Source organism: Hakea prostrata, chromosome 10 (assembly GCF_041222555.1).
Source record: "Hakea prostrata isolate BN-2017 chromosome 10, UWA_Hpros_2, whole genome shotgun sequence".
Lineage (NCBI taxonomy): Eukaryota > Viridiplantae > Streptophyta > Magnoliopsida > Proteales > Proteaceae > Hakea > Hakea prostrata.
Window position 1 is genome coordinate 42,997,845 of NC_142609.1, and position 13,632 is coordinate 43,011,476.

At 37.9% G+C, this 13,632-nt stretch overlaps 2 protein-coding genes across 2 annotated transcripts; one reads left to right on the forward strand and one right to left on the reverse strand.

The window, feature by feature from the left end:
• The first annotated feature begins 3,577 nt into the window (after positions 1–3,577).
• Positions 3,578–6,392, forward strand: NOP10 (nucleolar RNA-binding Nop10p family protein). Its single transcript, XM_089137294.1, has 4 exons — positions 3,578–3,699; positions 3,864–3,934; positions 4,723–4,765; positions 5,972–6,392. Exons 2-4 carry the CDS (start codon positions 3,881–3,883, stop codon positions 6,067–6,069), a joined length of 195 nt encoding a protein of 64 aa, XP_088993420.1. The 5' UTR covers positions 3,578–3,699; positions 3,864–3,880; the 3' UTR covers positions 6,070–6,392.
• Positions 6,393–8,604: 2,212 nt separating this feature from the next.
• On the reverse strand, positions 8,605–13,339 carry LOC149003182 (Pentatricopeptide repeat (PPR) superfamily protein). The gene is made up of 2 exons (XM_089138861.1): positions 9,771–13,339; positions 8,605–9,600 (listed from the first exon to the last, which is right to left on the reverse strand). The coding sequence occupies exon 1, from the start codon at positions 13,270–13,272 to the stop codon at positions 10,189–10,191; it is 3,084 nt and encodes a 1,027-aa protein (XP_088994987.1). The 5' UTR covers positions 13,273–13,339; the 3' UTR covers positions 8,605–9,600; positions 9,771–10,188.
• Between the last annotated feature and the right edge of the window lie 293 nt (positions 13,340–13,632).

Below are 13,632 nucleotides of genomic sequence, written 5' to 3' on the forward strand. Positions count from 1 at the left end.
TCATTGTGATGAGGTGGGCTAACTTGAATGGTGGAATTACTCAAATTCTAACTCTTGACCTTTATTTCTCATTTCAACTTCATGACCATTCATAGCCATTACCATGAGTGGGGGTTAAGGTCTTTGAATGGGTTAAAGCTTATTCATTCCAAAGAAGTGAATATGAGAGTTACTTCCCCAAGTAGTGGGGAGGTTAGGTCAGGGGGTTTATTCACATTAGTGGAGGAGGGACAAACCATTGATTCTCCATTAGTGGAGAATTGATTCTCCCCTTGTGGGGAGGTGTGGTTTGGGCCTATATAAACCCAACTCTTCCTTGCATATTGTGTGCTATTGTGACTCTCCTCACTCACATTATTTGTTTTACAAGGTTCATTTCTTTCTTGAGTTGTCTAAGTGTTGTGCTCTAGCTTTTGGTTCCTTTAAGGGACTAGAAGAACTACCTCATCTTCCAGTTGGAGGTTGCTTTATCTTGGAGGTGGTGGTGCGAAGAACCCTTGGTAGTAGGGTGCATCAATTACCTTAAAGACAACATCAATGTGTGACTCAACCTTATCAAGGTGGTTCGCGGTGCACTCAAGCTCTTCAAATTTGCAAAGACGATCTTCATCTCTCAATTGTATTGCGATTTCATCTTTGTATGTTTGAAGAATTTGTAATACAATTACCCCAACATACTGTTAGAACTGAGCGTGGTAACAATAGTTTATAAAAGTAAGGTCCTTTTAGTAATTAAATTATAATACAAGAGACAGTAATAATTATCGCTATTATATATATTTTTGGGTATAATTCCACTTGCATTATTATCAGCCATGCATTCTTACCGTTTGACACATTGAATATGTTTAATCGAGGGATGAGATTAAAAGTTGATTTTAAGTTAAAAATAATTAAATTATATTAATTATATAAAAAGCGCCTTGAGGATGTAGTCGTGGTGCGCGCAAGTTGGCCTGGATGAAACCTCATTCCAAAAAAAAAAAAAACAACTCAATTTTAACCAAGGTCCGACATGTCGGCACGTGTCGCCGTGTCGGACCCTAGTGACACGGCGACTCGAGTGACATGTCGCCAAAAGTCGACCGACTTTTGGCAGGGGTTCGATGAAACCTGTTTCAAAGGGTATTTCAGGTCATTTTGACCTGAAATTTGACATGTAGCTTAATTTGAGGTCAATAAACACATTGGAAGTGTTATTTTGACCTAAAACATCACCTAACCTAAAGTTTGGAAAATTCATATAAACAAATACACAACTAGTAAAAAGATGTACTAAAGTTTACAATTCATTATACAATTATGTTGAGTATGGCTCATGCTTCACATATTGTTGCCAACGGACACGGGGGGCCCTATGTCACTTTGGCAAAAAGCGAACGAAAAATCTGCGAAAAACAAACGAAAAGCTGTTATATATGGCGAATGTAGCGATATATTGCCGATTTTTCCGCGATATATTGACTTGTCGACGATATATTGCCGACATAGGGCGATATGTCGCTGATATTTGGTATATATCGTGTTGCTGCGGGGAGTCGTGTCGCCCCCCAGCGAGATGACGATATATTGCCGACATAGGGCGATATGTCGCCGATATTTGGTATATATCGTGTTGTTGGGGGGAGTCGTGTCGCCCCCCAGCGACATGGCGACATATCGCCGGCACAGTGAACCATGATTTTAACACCCATTTGCCTTATACCTACCCCATTTCCATAAACCCAAATCAAATTTTCTTTCAACCCACGAAACTCTTTCACTCCCTTCCTCCACCATTTCTCTTTCTCCATCATGGTTGTCACTATTTCCCTTTGAGAACTCCTTTGGAAGAAGGATGGGTTTGAAGGAAGAAGCAAGAAGAAAATGAATTGATTAGAATAAATATAAAGAATTGTTGAGGTATCTAAGTCATACTTTAGTTAAATACGGTTGAGGGATTTGAGTTATACTTAACGTATGTTCTAATATAGGCCATCAAATTAGTACAATCCGACGGTGTAATGGGCCTTACTCTAATTAACTATAAAACCTAGTTTTGTTCTATAAATACAAGCTAGAAACAACGATCTGAGTATTATAAACTATATACTCTGGAAGTAATGGTTTAACAGGAAAAAAATAAAAAGAAACAATATGTTGAGATTTTTGCAAGTTTTTTTTTTTGTAATAAAGATTTCTGCAAGGACGTAAAACGGAGCTCTGCCTATGTTGTCGATCATGACATGATTCTTAGCCTGTTGTGGTAATGGAGGAAAGGGAGAATTCCTGGGTTGAAAGAAAATTTAATTTGGGTTTATGAAAATGGGCAATGTATAAGCCAAATGGGTATTAAAACTTAGTTCCTTTTCAGTCAAAATCAACATTTAATCTCAGTCCCCAACTTAGCATATTCCACGTGTCATATTGTAGGAGTGCACAGTAAACGATTTTTCTCTCATTATTAACTAAAAAAAAAAAAAAAAAAAAATTTTTAGAGAAATTTTCAATCCCACCCTATGAGCTATCCAAATTATTAGTCAAATCCTTTATTGTGCAGATCATTAGTTGCAATTAGTTTTTATTTATCTAATTCTAATATTATTCTCACATCTTAAGTTTGAAAAAACCAATTATATATCTCAAATCTTGTTAGGATTTATGATTTGAAGAGGAAGAAGTTATAATAGTAGAAGAAGACGAAGAAACAAATCGTAGAATTTTTCGTTTAAGGTTAATTTTGTCATTTTGAAATATTTAACTTGCTTAAATCACGAGGGAGTCTTTTGATAAATTTGATAGCATGTAACATTAATTTAAGGTAAGTCAAGGTAAACCTTATGTCCCAGGTTCAAATTCCCTATGCTCTTTTGTTTCTTGCATTGGAAATAGCCTTGTTTCAGGGTGCTCTTTGGAACCTATTGAGGCAAAACACATGGGAATTTTACCGGCTAAACATCGCGGACATAGTATAAGGCCTTCCGGGTGGGGCTCGGCGGTAGCATGTATGCCACTACACATTAGTATGATGTACTAGTTTACAATTCATTATACAATGCTTGCATAGGTCGCACTCGATAAAAAGTCCGAACATTGCGTAGCGGGGGGGCTAGGTCGCCGTTACTGCATCCCCTATTTTTCTTACCAAAAAAAAAAAAAGACACTGAAAATTTTCTGATTACCAAAAAACGACACTGAAATTTTATTATTATTATTATTATTTTTGAGATAAAAAAGAATTTCTTTTATTTATTATTATTATTTTTTGATAATCAAAATTTTTTCTTTTTTTTTTTTTTTTGGGGAAGGGGTTTTTTTAAAAAAAAAAAAAAAAAAAGGGAAAAAGAGCAAAAACAAAAACACCACTGAGAAATATGAACCATACCAGTTACCACTCATTCAACCCTGCATTTGACAATTTTTTTTCAATTTTTAAATGGCTCCAAAGGGAGAAACCATATTTTGAGCATTACCACTCAGATGAACAAAAGTACATTGTCTACCCCTCAAGCTACCATTCATAAGCTTGAAATTTAGGGGCAAAATGGGCAGGTGAAACAACGTTGATGCCCTCATGCCCCTTTAACTCCTTAAAAATCCTAACTCCTTTGAGCCCTTCTGTTAAACCCTTCAAGCTTGCTCTCGAGTCTCGCCGTCAAGTACTTCTGTGGCGATAGCGTTTCAGTAGCTTCTGACGAACAAACTGTTTTCGTTCGTTTGGTAAGATTAACCTTTTCTTATATTAGGGTTTTTGAATCATCTAGTTGTTTTTGTTATTCTGTTCTCCTGACCTTACTTTTGGAGATTTTCGTTCTTTGTTCCTCCCATCTCTTAATAACGTTGTTTAGTTAATTCAATACCTGGCTTACTTTTGATATTAACAGGTTGAAGATCTCGAACTATGTATCTTCAGTTTTATATCAATGAAAACGGTGATAAAGTTTACACCACCAAGGTATTGTTAATATCCATGTCTGTTGTTCGTACTGGTATTTCTTCCACTTGTTGAACCTGGAATGGCTTTAGACACGGTTTTGTTAGAAACAAATTATTTTCTGCAAATTTTGCTTAGATTGCTTTTTCAGACTAAGTAATCTCTGCAGTATGAGCTCTTTGCACTGGTATTGATCGATTTGTAATCTTCTAGAGCCGGGAGTGTGATAGTGAATGTTAGAGGTTATATATGCATATAAGTTTTACTGTCCCTTTGCAAGGAGAGTCCATCTATAAGGGTTATTTTTTGTTTTCTGCCTAAGTCGTTTGTCTGCTTTAGTTTGGTAAACTACCGACAATCTGTTTACATTAAGAGCCAGTTGAGGAGTTAAAAGCTTTAACCTACAAAATATGGAGAGTTTAGGTTGGGCAGTCTTGTTTGAATACTGCTTGACCAATCAGCCAGAGGAACCTAGATCTAGTGGCTTTTTTTTATTAAGACCCAGAGTGAGCCTCAACTTTCATTGTCATGGAGCCAACAATGTCATTTTTGATAAGAAGTACATTGATGGTTTTCCGACTTAGTTTATGTACCCAGTACCTCAAACCAACCAATGCATCGAGGTCCCTTGGAGCATTGTTTGCTTTCTTCTCTTTCAACTTGACCCTTAATAGAATGCCACTAATGCAGTACAGTTCCTGTCATTTTTGTTGATGTTACAACTTACGTGTAAATTTTGAATTCTAAGTTACTCGTTTTCTTTTTCTTTTTAAATTTGGTACCAACCTCCATTTGTTTTCCTGTCACAGAAAGAATCACCACTTGGACTTGCAACACAATCTGCTCATCCAGGTGAGAATTTTATTTTGTGATGGATTTCATATCATTTGTATAGCTTGATTTCATGATCTTTTGATGTTAAAACTAAGTTCAAAACTTGGTCCAGAATCCAGCTAAGATCCATGTTTGATGAGAATGATACTGATGTATTTTTGTAATGTATTGGCTGATCCACGGTTTGTATTCTGATGAAAGAATTTGTTGATCCTTTGTTTGTATTTTCTAAACCAGAATGATCCAGAACATTAGCATTTAAACTTTCCTATGATCCTGACACTGATCTGTTTTTGCATTAGGTGAAAAGATGAGCATAGCATCCCCCTTCCTCCCCTCCATCGTAACCCCCCTGCCCCTTTTTATTATTTGGAAGGATTGAGGAGACACAAGGCAACCTATCAACAATTATAAACTAAATATAAGGGCTGGAGTCAGCAGTATGGGCTCACCTGGGGCCATCACAACTGCCCCTGTGCTGCTGAACTAGCAACTGAAAAATTACCTGTTACCAATCCTTAGTTTCCAGCACACCTGTCGAACTCTTCAATAAAAGTGAAGCCTTTCTTTCCATTTAGAAAATTTACTTTTGTCGCTTCTTTTCTGATGTTAAATGTTGACATCTAGATGGTAAAAAATGTGTAGGTTGTTGAGTAAATTGAGTTTCATATGTTAAATAGAGGGTCCCTTATCTGTTTCATTCCCTTGATTTGTTTACATTAGCCTTCAATATGGCTGGAATGAGCCTCTGACCCTGTTACGTTCTTCAAATGCAATCCTGAAACTTTTGCCACATTGCAAGTACAATTTTGTGCCACCTTTTATTTATCACAGACTTTCCTTGTTAAGCAACTGGAGCTGCAATTCTATCTGTCTATCCGATGTAGAGTGTGGAACACTACCATTTACTGGATTTGCTCTGCATGAATATTTTCTCGACTCTGAAAAGTTTACCAATGAAGATGTAATGTTAGAACCTGTATCATGACAATTGATCATTAGTGGTTTTTGATTTCTTCCAGAAAAAGAACTCAACCAATGGAGTGTTCTTGGAAGAATTATCAATTTTCTATGATATTTCAGCATCTGTGTGAGTCATTGATTAATTGTTCTATAAATGAATTGGGTAATCACTAACCTATACTCAGTTCTTTAGAGAGTGAGTGTTACAAATATGGGTTGTTATCCCATCTTTTGTTTGATTATCTATTTTATCAATTTCAGCTCGCTTCTCTCCTGATGACAAGTACTCAAGGCAAAGAGTTCTTCTGAAGAAGCGTTTTGGATTACTGCCTACCCAGAAACCACCACCAAAATATTGAGTGCTTATTATGCTGTCGACTGTATTCTTGGCATCTCCCGATCGGAACTACACCAAAATTCTGTACCAACTTCAGTGGTGGAAGTGATTTGGTTTATATTTTACAGCTTTGTATTTTCAGTGCAGAAAATCTCTATCGAGTGTAATGATGGATATAGAAGGCATTTTAATTTACATGGGTCCAATGATGGATGCTAGAGGCAAGATTTTATGCTGATATAAACGATATTTAGGTGGATAGCAATGGTTGACTGGACATTGTAATGCTATTCTGTTAATCATTCAAACTCTTTTGGTACTAAGTTTCATTCTCATTTTCACTTTCACGTATAGTAATTTTTTATTTTTATTAGTGCATGAAAAATGGTTTGATAACTATTGTCCAAATGGGTTTTAGAATGGAAAATAGGTTTGGCTTACTGTGTGTAGAATAATTTTACCCTTGTCTAGACTCTGCGTGCTAATAATTATGAGAAATGTCAACAGGTGAAGATTTTTTGATAATTTCAATTTTTCATTACAACGTTTTGAGTTTTGGGTAGGTCAATTGAATCAGGTTAAGTTGTTCCAACCCAGAGTTAGACTTGAGAAACTCTGTACAAAATTCAATTTGCAAAACCGCAGCAACTGTTGTCTTTCCCAGGCTCAAAAGTGGGAAGGGTGTTAGTTTCTTGTTAGTCATGAGTGAAGTTTCTGTTATTCCCAATTTACACGATTTGTTGAGTTCTTGAGATGTGCACCATCCTGAATTTGAATTTGGATGTAAATGGTATTCGAGGAAACACTTGAAAATCATTCAATTGATATACATATGGATCTATGTACATGCTGTAGTCTGAACAAATAGATCAGCATCTACTGCTGTTGACCCTCATTCTCTCTGGTCAACTTGCCAACAAGGAGAGGAGATCTGTCTTCTCAAATACATAATCCAGTCAAATAACAAAATCAGGGGAATGTTTGCATCCAAAATACTTGTGTCACAGAATTTTGCATCCATGATGTCCTGAACAGGTTTAATGGCATTTTTTGCAAGAAAAAGGAACAGCATTGATGGCAGCAACTCTAGCAGCAGTGACTCTGTTTGCAACCAATACAACCTTCTTCACTTGTTCATCCACCAGGGATAGACGGACTTGAATTCTCTACTGCTGTTGTAGCTGACTGAAATTCCAATAAAGAAGTTTGAAGAGTAGAAAAATACATAAGACAGTAAAGTGAATGATTATGTGCCTGAACTGCTTGAACAACAGCACAAGTAAACAAAGGTAAAGAGTCCCATTCACCAAAGGGTATATACCAAAGCGTTGCTTGCGACCCTAATGTCATGAGCCCTCGTGAGAATGAGCCATTCAGAAATCGCTAGACCCAAACCCATGGATTTTGTCTCCGAAATACCCTCTAGCATGTCTATCACCATTTTCTGAATCACAACCGGATGCAATTATTGAGAATTTGTTGCTTGAAAAGATCTTTTTAATTAAACATAGTATCAGACAAAGATTAATTGAATCAGTATACCCTAATATGGACGTAGGATTTAATTCTTCATTCCAGCAAACTAAAATCATGTGACCAAAGTCGAAAACCAAAAGCCCCTGGCTCTGTTTAACATAACATTCATCAATGTCTCTTCCTTCTAGCGCTATGAACCCAAATTCAGTCACATTTCACCTAGGGAGTTCAATAGACTACTAGCTCATCAGTATATATCATGTCGATCGAAAGAGGAAATGAAAAGGAACTCATACAACAAATAATCATGAAGAAAAACTAATTGATCATCTGAGCAAGACCAAGAAGTTGTTTAGTACTAAAATAAATTCTGGTCTTAGGGCACCAACTTGAAGATGAATAGGACAAGATGAAAGGGCAGAAAGAATAAACATATTGAACGAGAAGGCCCTGAGTGGAATCATCTAACTAGCAGGTATTTCAAAGCATGAATGTAATCAGTAAAACTGCGACTCTTACTCCTTAAATCTTTTTCATTCTCAGTGGAACATTGCAGATAAGAGAAATACAAAACCTGGAAGCAAACCAGAAAAAAGGAAAAAAGGGGAAAACATCATGAAAGAGAGAGAAATACCTGAAGAAATTTGTATAGTGAACCAGGCCTAAGAGATCCAGTGGTGTACTGTGTGCAGAGTTTGAGAAGCCTCGAGCAAGAGCAGCCACAAGCAAAGCTGTGAGAACAGATTGTTAGGGTTTGGGAGTAAGATAAAGGAGAAATAATAGAGCTTTCATAACAAGAATGTTACTTTTGTACCCTCAATTTGCACTTGGATTTAAGTTGCTCTGTGCAAAAATCAGTAGAATGAGTTTTAATTCAGAATCCATATAATAGAGAAAAAGTCTATTATGGATTTTGGGGGGGGGGGGTTTCCAAGTCCTTCTGAACACAAAAAAGTTTTAGAATAGATACCAAACCCATCGAAAAATGAGTAATTGTGAGAAAATGATAACGAAAACTTTACCAAAAAGAGCCTAACATATCTGAAATTTGCTTTCTCAATGGACAGGACAAACTGCTGTGTAAGATTGTTTTACCTATATTGTATAGGAGGTCATATTTTAGCCAAAATGCCACTTCTAGGCTTATGGTAACAGTGGACCTTTCTCCTCTATGAGGTATGCAAAGGGCCTCTTCTTTAGGTGAGGAATGTGGCTACTGGTTAATGATAAAAATATTGCAACTGTAGAAGCTGGGTTGAAAGTCCAATGTATAATGAATAGGATCACTTCAACAGCATACCAATACCAATTGCACCAGAGAGAATAAAGAAGGGTGTCATGATTGCATAGCCTCCATTCCATGTGAGAGAAGAATGAAAATCACCGAGGTTGTTTATGTGGACTATCTTTCCTTAGACAAAGAATTAATAAGAGAGTAAACTCAAGAGACCATGACATTGGAATATTAGGGGGCAGTCACAGTCAGAGTATGGTGTCATGCAAGTTTCCATTGGCACACCCCGTGCCACATCTGAATCATCATCAGTCTGCAGAGAGGAGGTTGGGTACCAGGCTCTCTTTCTAAGTTTCACTCATTTGTCAGTGGTTCAGCCCAAGTGACTGTTTGGTTGCTCTTGGCTGCAATTTTCCAACACACGCGTTCCACAAGAGCACTCATCTCCCTCCATATTCTTTATATTCTTTTATCTTCTCCATCTTGTGCATATGCTTCAGAAGATGAGTAGAAACAAAACCTCCAGAATGGAGCAACCCATATAGCTCAAGCAGAAGGGTCCCATCTCATTGAAACCAATCAATCTAACAGCTAGAACAGTGAGCAATTTCAAAAGATCTACTAGGATAAGAAGCCTCATTGTTCCCAAGACACCAAGGTATGCAAGAATTCGCCTCCAGAGCAAACTGAATCTGGTTTTATGGACATCATTGGGTGCCAAAGACATTGCTATTATATCTGATAAAATAAGATAAGCTCCAAAACGTGTTACTCCACAGCCCACATCAAGCACTATGCAGATTCTTCCCTCATTTTTCAAAATATTTTTAAAAAGTTGAGCATCTGCAAAGACAAACCAGATGATTATCACACGTGTGGTTCAAGACACTTTAATTTAAAAGCATCACAATTTAAATAAAAATAAACCAATAGTGGTAATCCATAAGTGGACAATAAAATGATACTTAAAGTTTATAAAGGATAAACATATACTTCAAGAAATTAGTATTTACCATAGTTCATGACATATTCATAGTTTTAGCCATGGTTGAGAGAAATTCACAAAGTTCTGTGTATTTGCTGGACAGCAAGACAGATGAACCAAAGGATGTAATTGTTGTGTTTTTTCCCTTGCTCTGTAATACGATTATGGATAAAGTGCCACACATTTGCAATGGAAGAAATTGATTTGTCACCTCCATAAAGAAAATGAGTGCCTTCCAGGAAAGACAATGTCTTCACTTTTGATAACCATCCAGTCGTGGTCAGACTTCTCAAGTGCAAGATGAAATCTTTGCCTTCCACTATGTAAGTCTCTGCTTCCCTTGTCTTTTAGTGTGTGTGTTATACTACTCAAAATTGACATAATGAAGTTAGGGTCTCAGATCAATCAAGATGTATGCAATCAATGGTCACAGATAAGAATCTCTCTCATTCTTCATCATGCAAAATGGATTGGGCAGACACGATATAGCCTTCTTCTTTCATCAGAGCTGTCAAATCCTTCAGAACTGCATATATTTCGTTGGCACTAGGATGAAACTTATCTGCTGCAGAAAACATGTTTGTTTTCTTTCTCACGACAATCCAGCTACACCCAGGCATTTTCTTGACGCTTCTATCTTTCATTGCCTCCCTTACTCTCTTTACTCCGTTCCAGTTACCAGCTGCAGCATATATGTTAGAAAGCAGTATATAGGGTGAAGGATTTTGCGGTTCCAAGTTAATGAGTTTTTCAGCTGCCCACTGCCCTCGTTCATAATCCCCATGTGTTCTACAAGAAGCAAGAAATGTGGCCCAAATCCAAGCGCTTTCAAATGGTAGTCTTTTAACAAACTCCTCTGCTTCTTTAAGATGGCCACTACGACCAAGAAGATCAATTATGCAAGCATAGTGATCAACTCTTGGCTGAATGCCATAATGATTGATCATGATGTCAAATAATTCACAACCTTTAGATACTAGACCTGCATGGCTACATGCAGTTAAAACACCAAGAAATGTTACATCATCAGGCTTAACAAGTGTATGCTTCATCAGTTCAAATATTTTGAGAGCATCATCTGCATAACCATTCTTTGCAAATCCAACAATCATTGAGTTCCAAGAAAAAACATCTTGTTTAGAGTCCATTTCCTCAAAAATCTGTACAGAACTTTTCATGTCCCCACATTTGGCATACATATCTACAAGAGCACTGCCTGTGCACTCATCTGTGTTGAAGCCACTCCGGATGATAAGAGAATGTACCTCTCTGCCATCTCTCAAGGCAGCTAAGCAAGCACAAGCACTAAGCACACTACGAAAAGTGGCTTCATCAGCAATAACATTGCATCTATGCATTTCCCAGAAGAACCATAATGCCTCCTCGCTGTAACCATCCTGGGCATATCCTGAAATAATAGCTGTCCATAATACTGTGCTCCTGGGGTCTGGAAATTCGGAAAAAAGCTTATTTGCATCTTCATGGGTTTGAGACTTCAAGTACATGCTCAGCAGTGCAATCCCCAGGAAGTCATCTTCCTGCAAGAATCCAGACTTTATTGTACAACAGTGCACTTGCTTTCCCATGTCCAATCTAGAAGGGCCACTACATACTGGCAAAATGCTTGTGAAGGTGAATTTGGATGGTCTCAATCCTGCTGCTTGCATTTCTTGGAAAGAATTCACTGCTTCATCCACATCATTGACTTGAGCATATCCTGCAATTAGAGCATTCCAGGAAACAACACCCTGCTCTGGCATCCTAGCAAGAACCAAGTTTGCAGCTTGTATATCACCACATTTCGCATACATGTCAACAAGAGAACTTCCAGCATAAAGATTCAAGTCAAGACCATATTTGACAGCAAAGCAATGGAATTGCTTGCCTAGCTTAAGAGCTTGAATATTTGCGCAAGCACTAAGTGTGCTAGCTAAGGACACTTCATCTGGCACAAAGCCATCCAAGATCATTTGGTGAAACATTATAAAAGCCTCATCCTCATATTCTTCGTGAACATACCCAACAATGATCGCATTCCAGGTAACATTATCTCGGTCCTGAACAAGCTCAAATTGCTGCCTTGCACTTTTTAGATCCCCAGATTTAGCATACATGTCCACCATGGCATTTCCCACAAATAGACTTGATCCTAAGTTGACCTTGATTAAAAAAGAATGCAGTTGTCTACCCGTGTCTAAATTTTCTAGACAAGCACATGCGCTAAGAACACTAGTATAGGTAAACTCATCCAGCCTGAGACCACAGCGCTTCATATCAGAGAACATATCAAAGACGTGATATGGGTACCCATTATTCGCATAACCTCCAAGCATTGCATTCCATAAGACAATATTTCTTTCTGTGACTGCATCAAAGACTTTTCTTGCATCTTCCATTCTTTGACACTTAGCATACATATTGAGTAAAGCACTTCCAACAAAAACATTAGAATCCAGTCCAAGTCTGATTGCCTCTGAATGAACCTGCTGTCCCTGATCAAGGGCAGCTAAGCTTGCAATGGCACTCAAAACGCTTCCTAATGTGGACCTTGTTGATTTTACACCAGAGGCTCGCATATCATGGAAGAAATTAATTGCTTCAACACTGTAACCACTCTGAGTATGTCCTGAGATCATCACATTCCATGCTACAACATTTGGGTTGGGCATTTGAGCAAATACACGGCAGGCATCATCAAGCCTGCGGAGACCAACATATGCAGTGATGATAGTCCCAAATGCAACCTGATCTGGTTCATGGCCCAAGTCCTGCAGTTCCTTAAACAACTCGAGAGCTTCCTCCGGCATCCCAGTTCTAACATAACCAGCAATCATAGCCGTCCAAGAAACTGTATCAGGGTCCATAGCTTTATCAAATATTTTTCGAGCATCAGTAATATAGTCAGATTTAGCAAACATATCTATCAAAGAACCTTGACAGAAAGAATCTAACTCGAATCCCATCTTAATAATATTGCAATGGACTTGCCTGCCAGGACCAACAGCCATCAGTCTTGCACAAGCAGAAAGTGTGATTGCAAACGTGAATTGATTTGGCGGTGTGCATGAATTCCATATTGATCCAAAAGCCACAATGATATGTTCCAGCATACCACACCTTAAGTATAGAGATAAAATTGAATTCCAAGCAGACCCATCTCTCTTGTAGAGCCGATTAAAAGCCTTTTGGGCAAAATCTACATTCCCACACTTGGAATACAAATCGACAATGATATTACCCAACTTCCCGTTCAATCCAAGTCCAGCTTTCAATATGTGGGCATGTAAAACTTTACTATTTTTGGATTTTTGTTGAGGCATTTGGTCGAGCAACCGACGGGATTGAATTAATTTGCATTCTTGCAAGCATGCTCTGAGGAGACGAGTGTATATGTGACTTTCTGGGAAAAAGCTGGCATGAATCTTCTGATCTAATTGCTCGTTGGCTTGTGAAATATTTGAGAAACTCACTCGGAATATGTGGGCTGACTTCAATCTATGCACACTTCTGACATTAATTACGTGAAGCATCGAGTCAGAGCAGATACCGAAGCTTTTACCGGTCAGTGAAGGGGATTGCTGCGCGATTCACTTTGTTTTGCCGTTTGACCGTTGCCTGTGACTCAAGTTATTTGAAAAATGTTATATATTAAAAGATTTATTTTGAAAATATTAATCCAAGCTCTATTTTATTACTTATTGGTCCGCCCAACAAAAACTCTGGTCAAGACTCAAGAGTAGCTTAGATTTTTACGAGTCCGTATCAGCTCCCGACCACAAATATAGTAGACCTGGGTCTACGGTGAAAAACCTTTTTTGGAAAAATTTAAAAGAAAATTCAAAATTTTACATGTGGGCCCCACTGCATTTTTGTGGTCGGGGAGGAGGTGA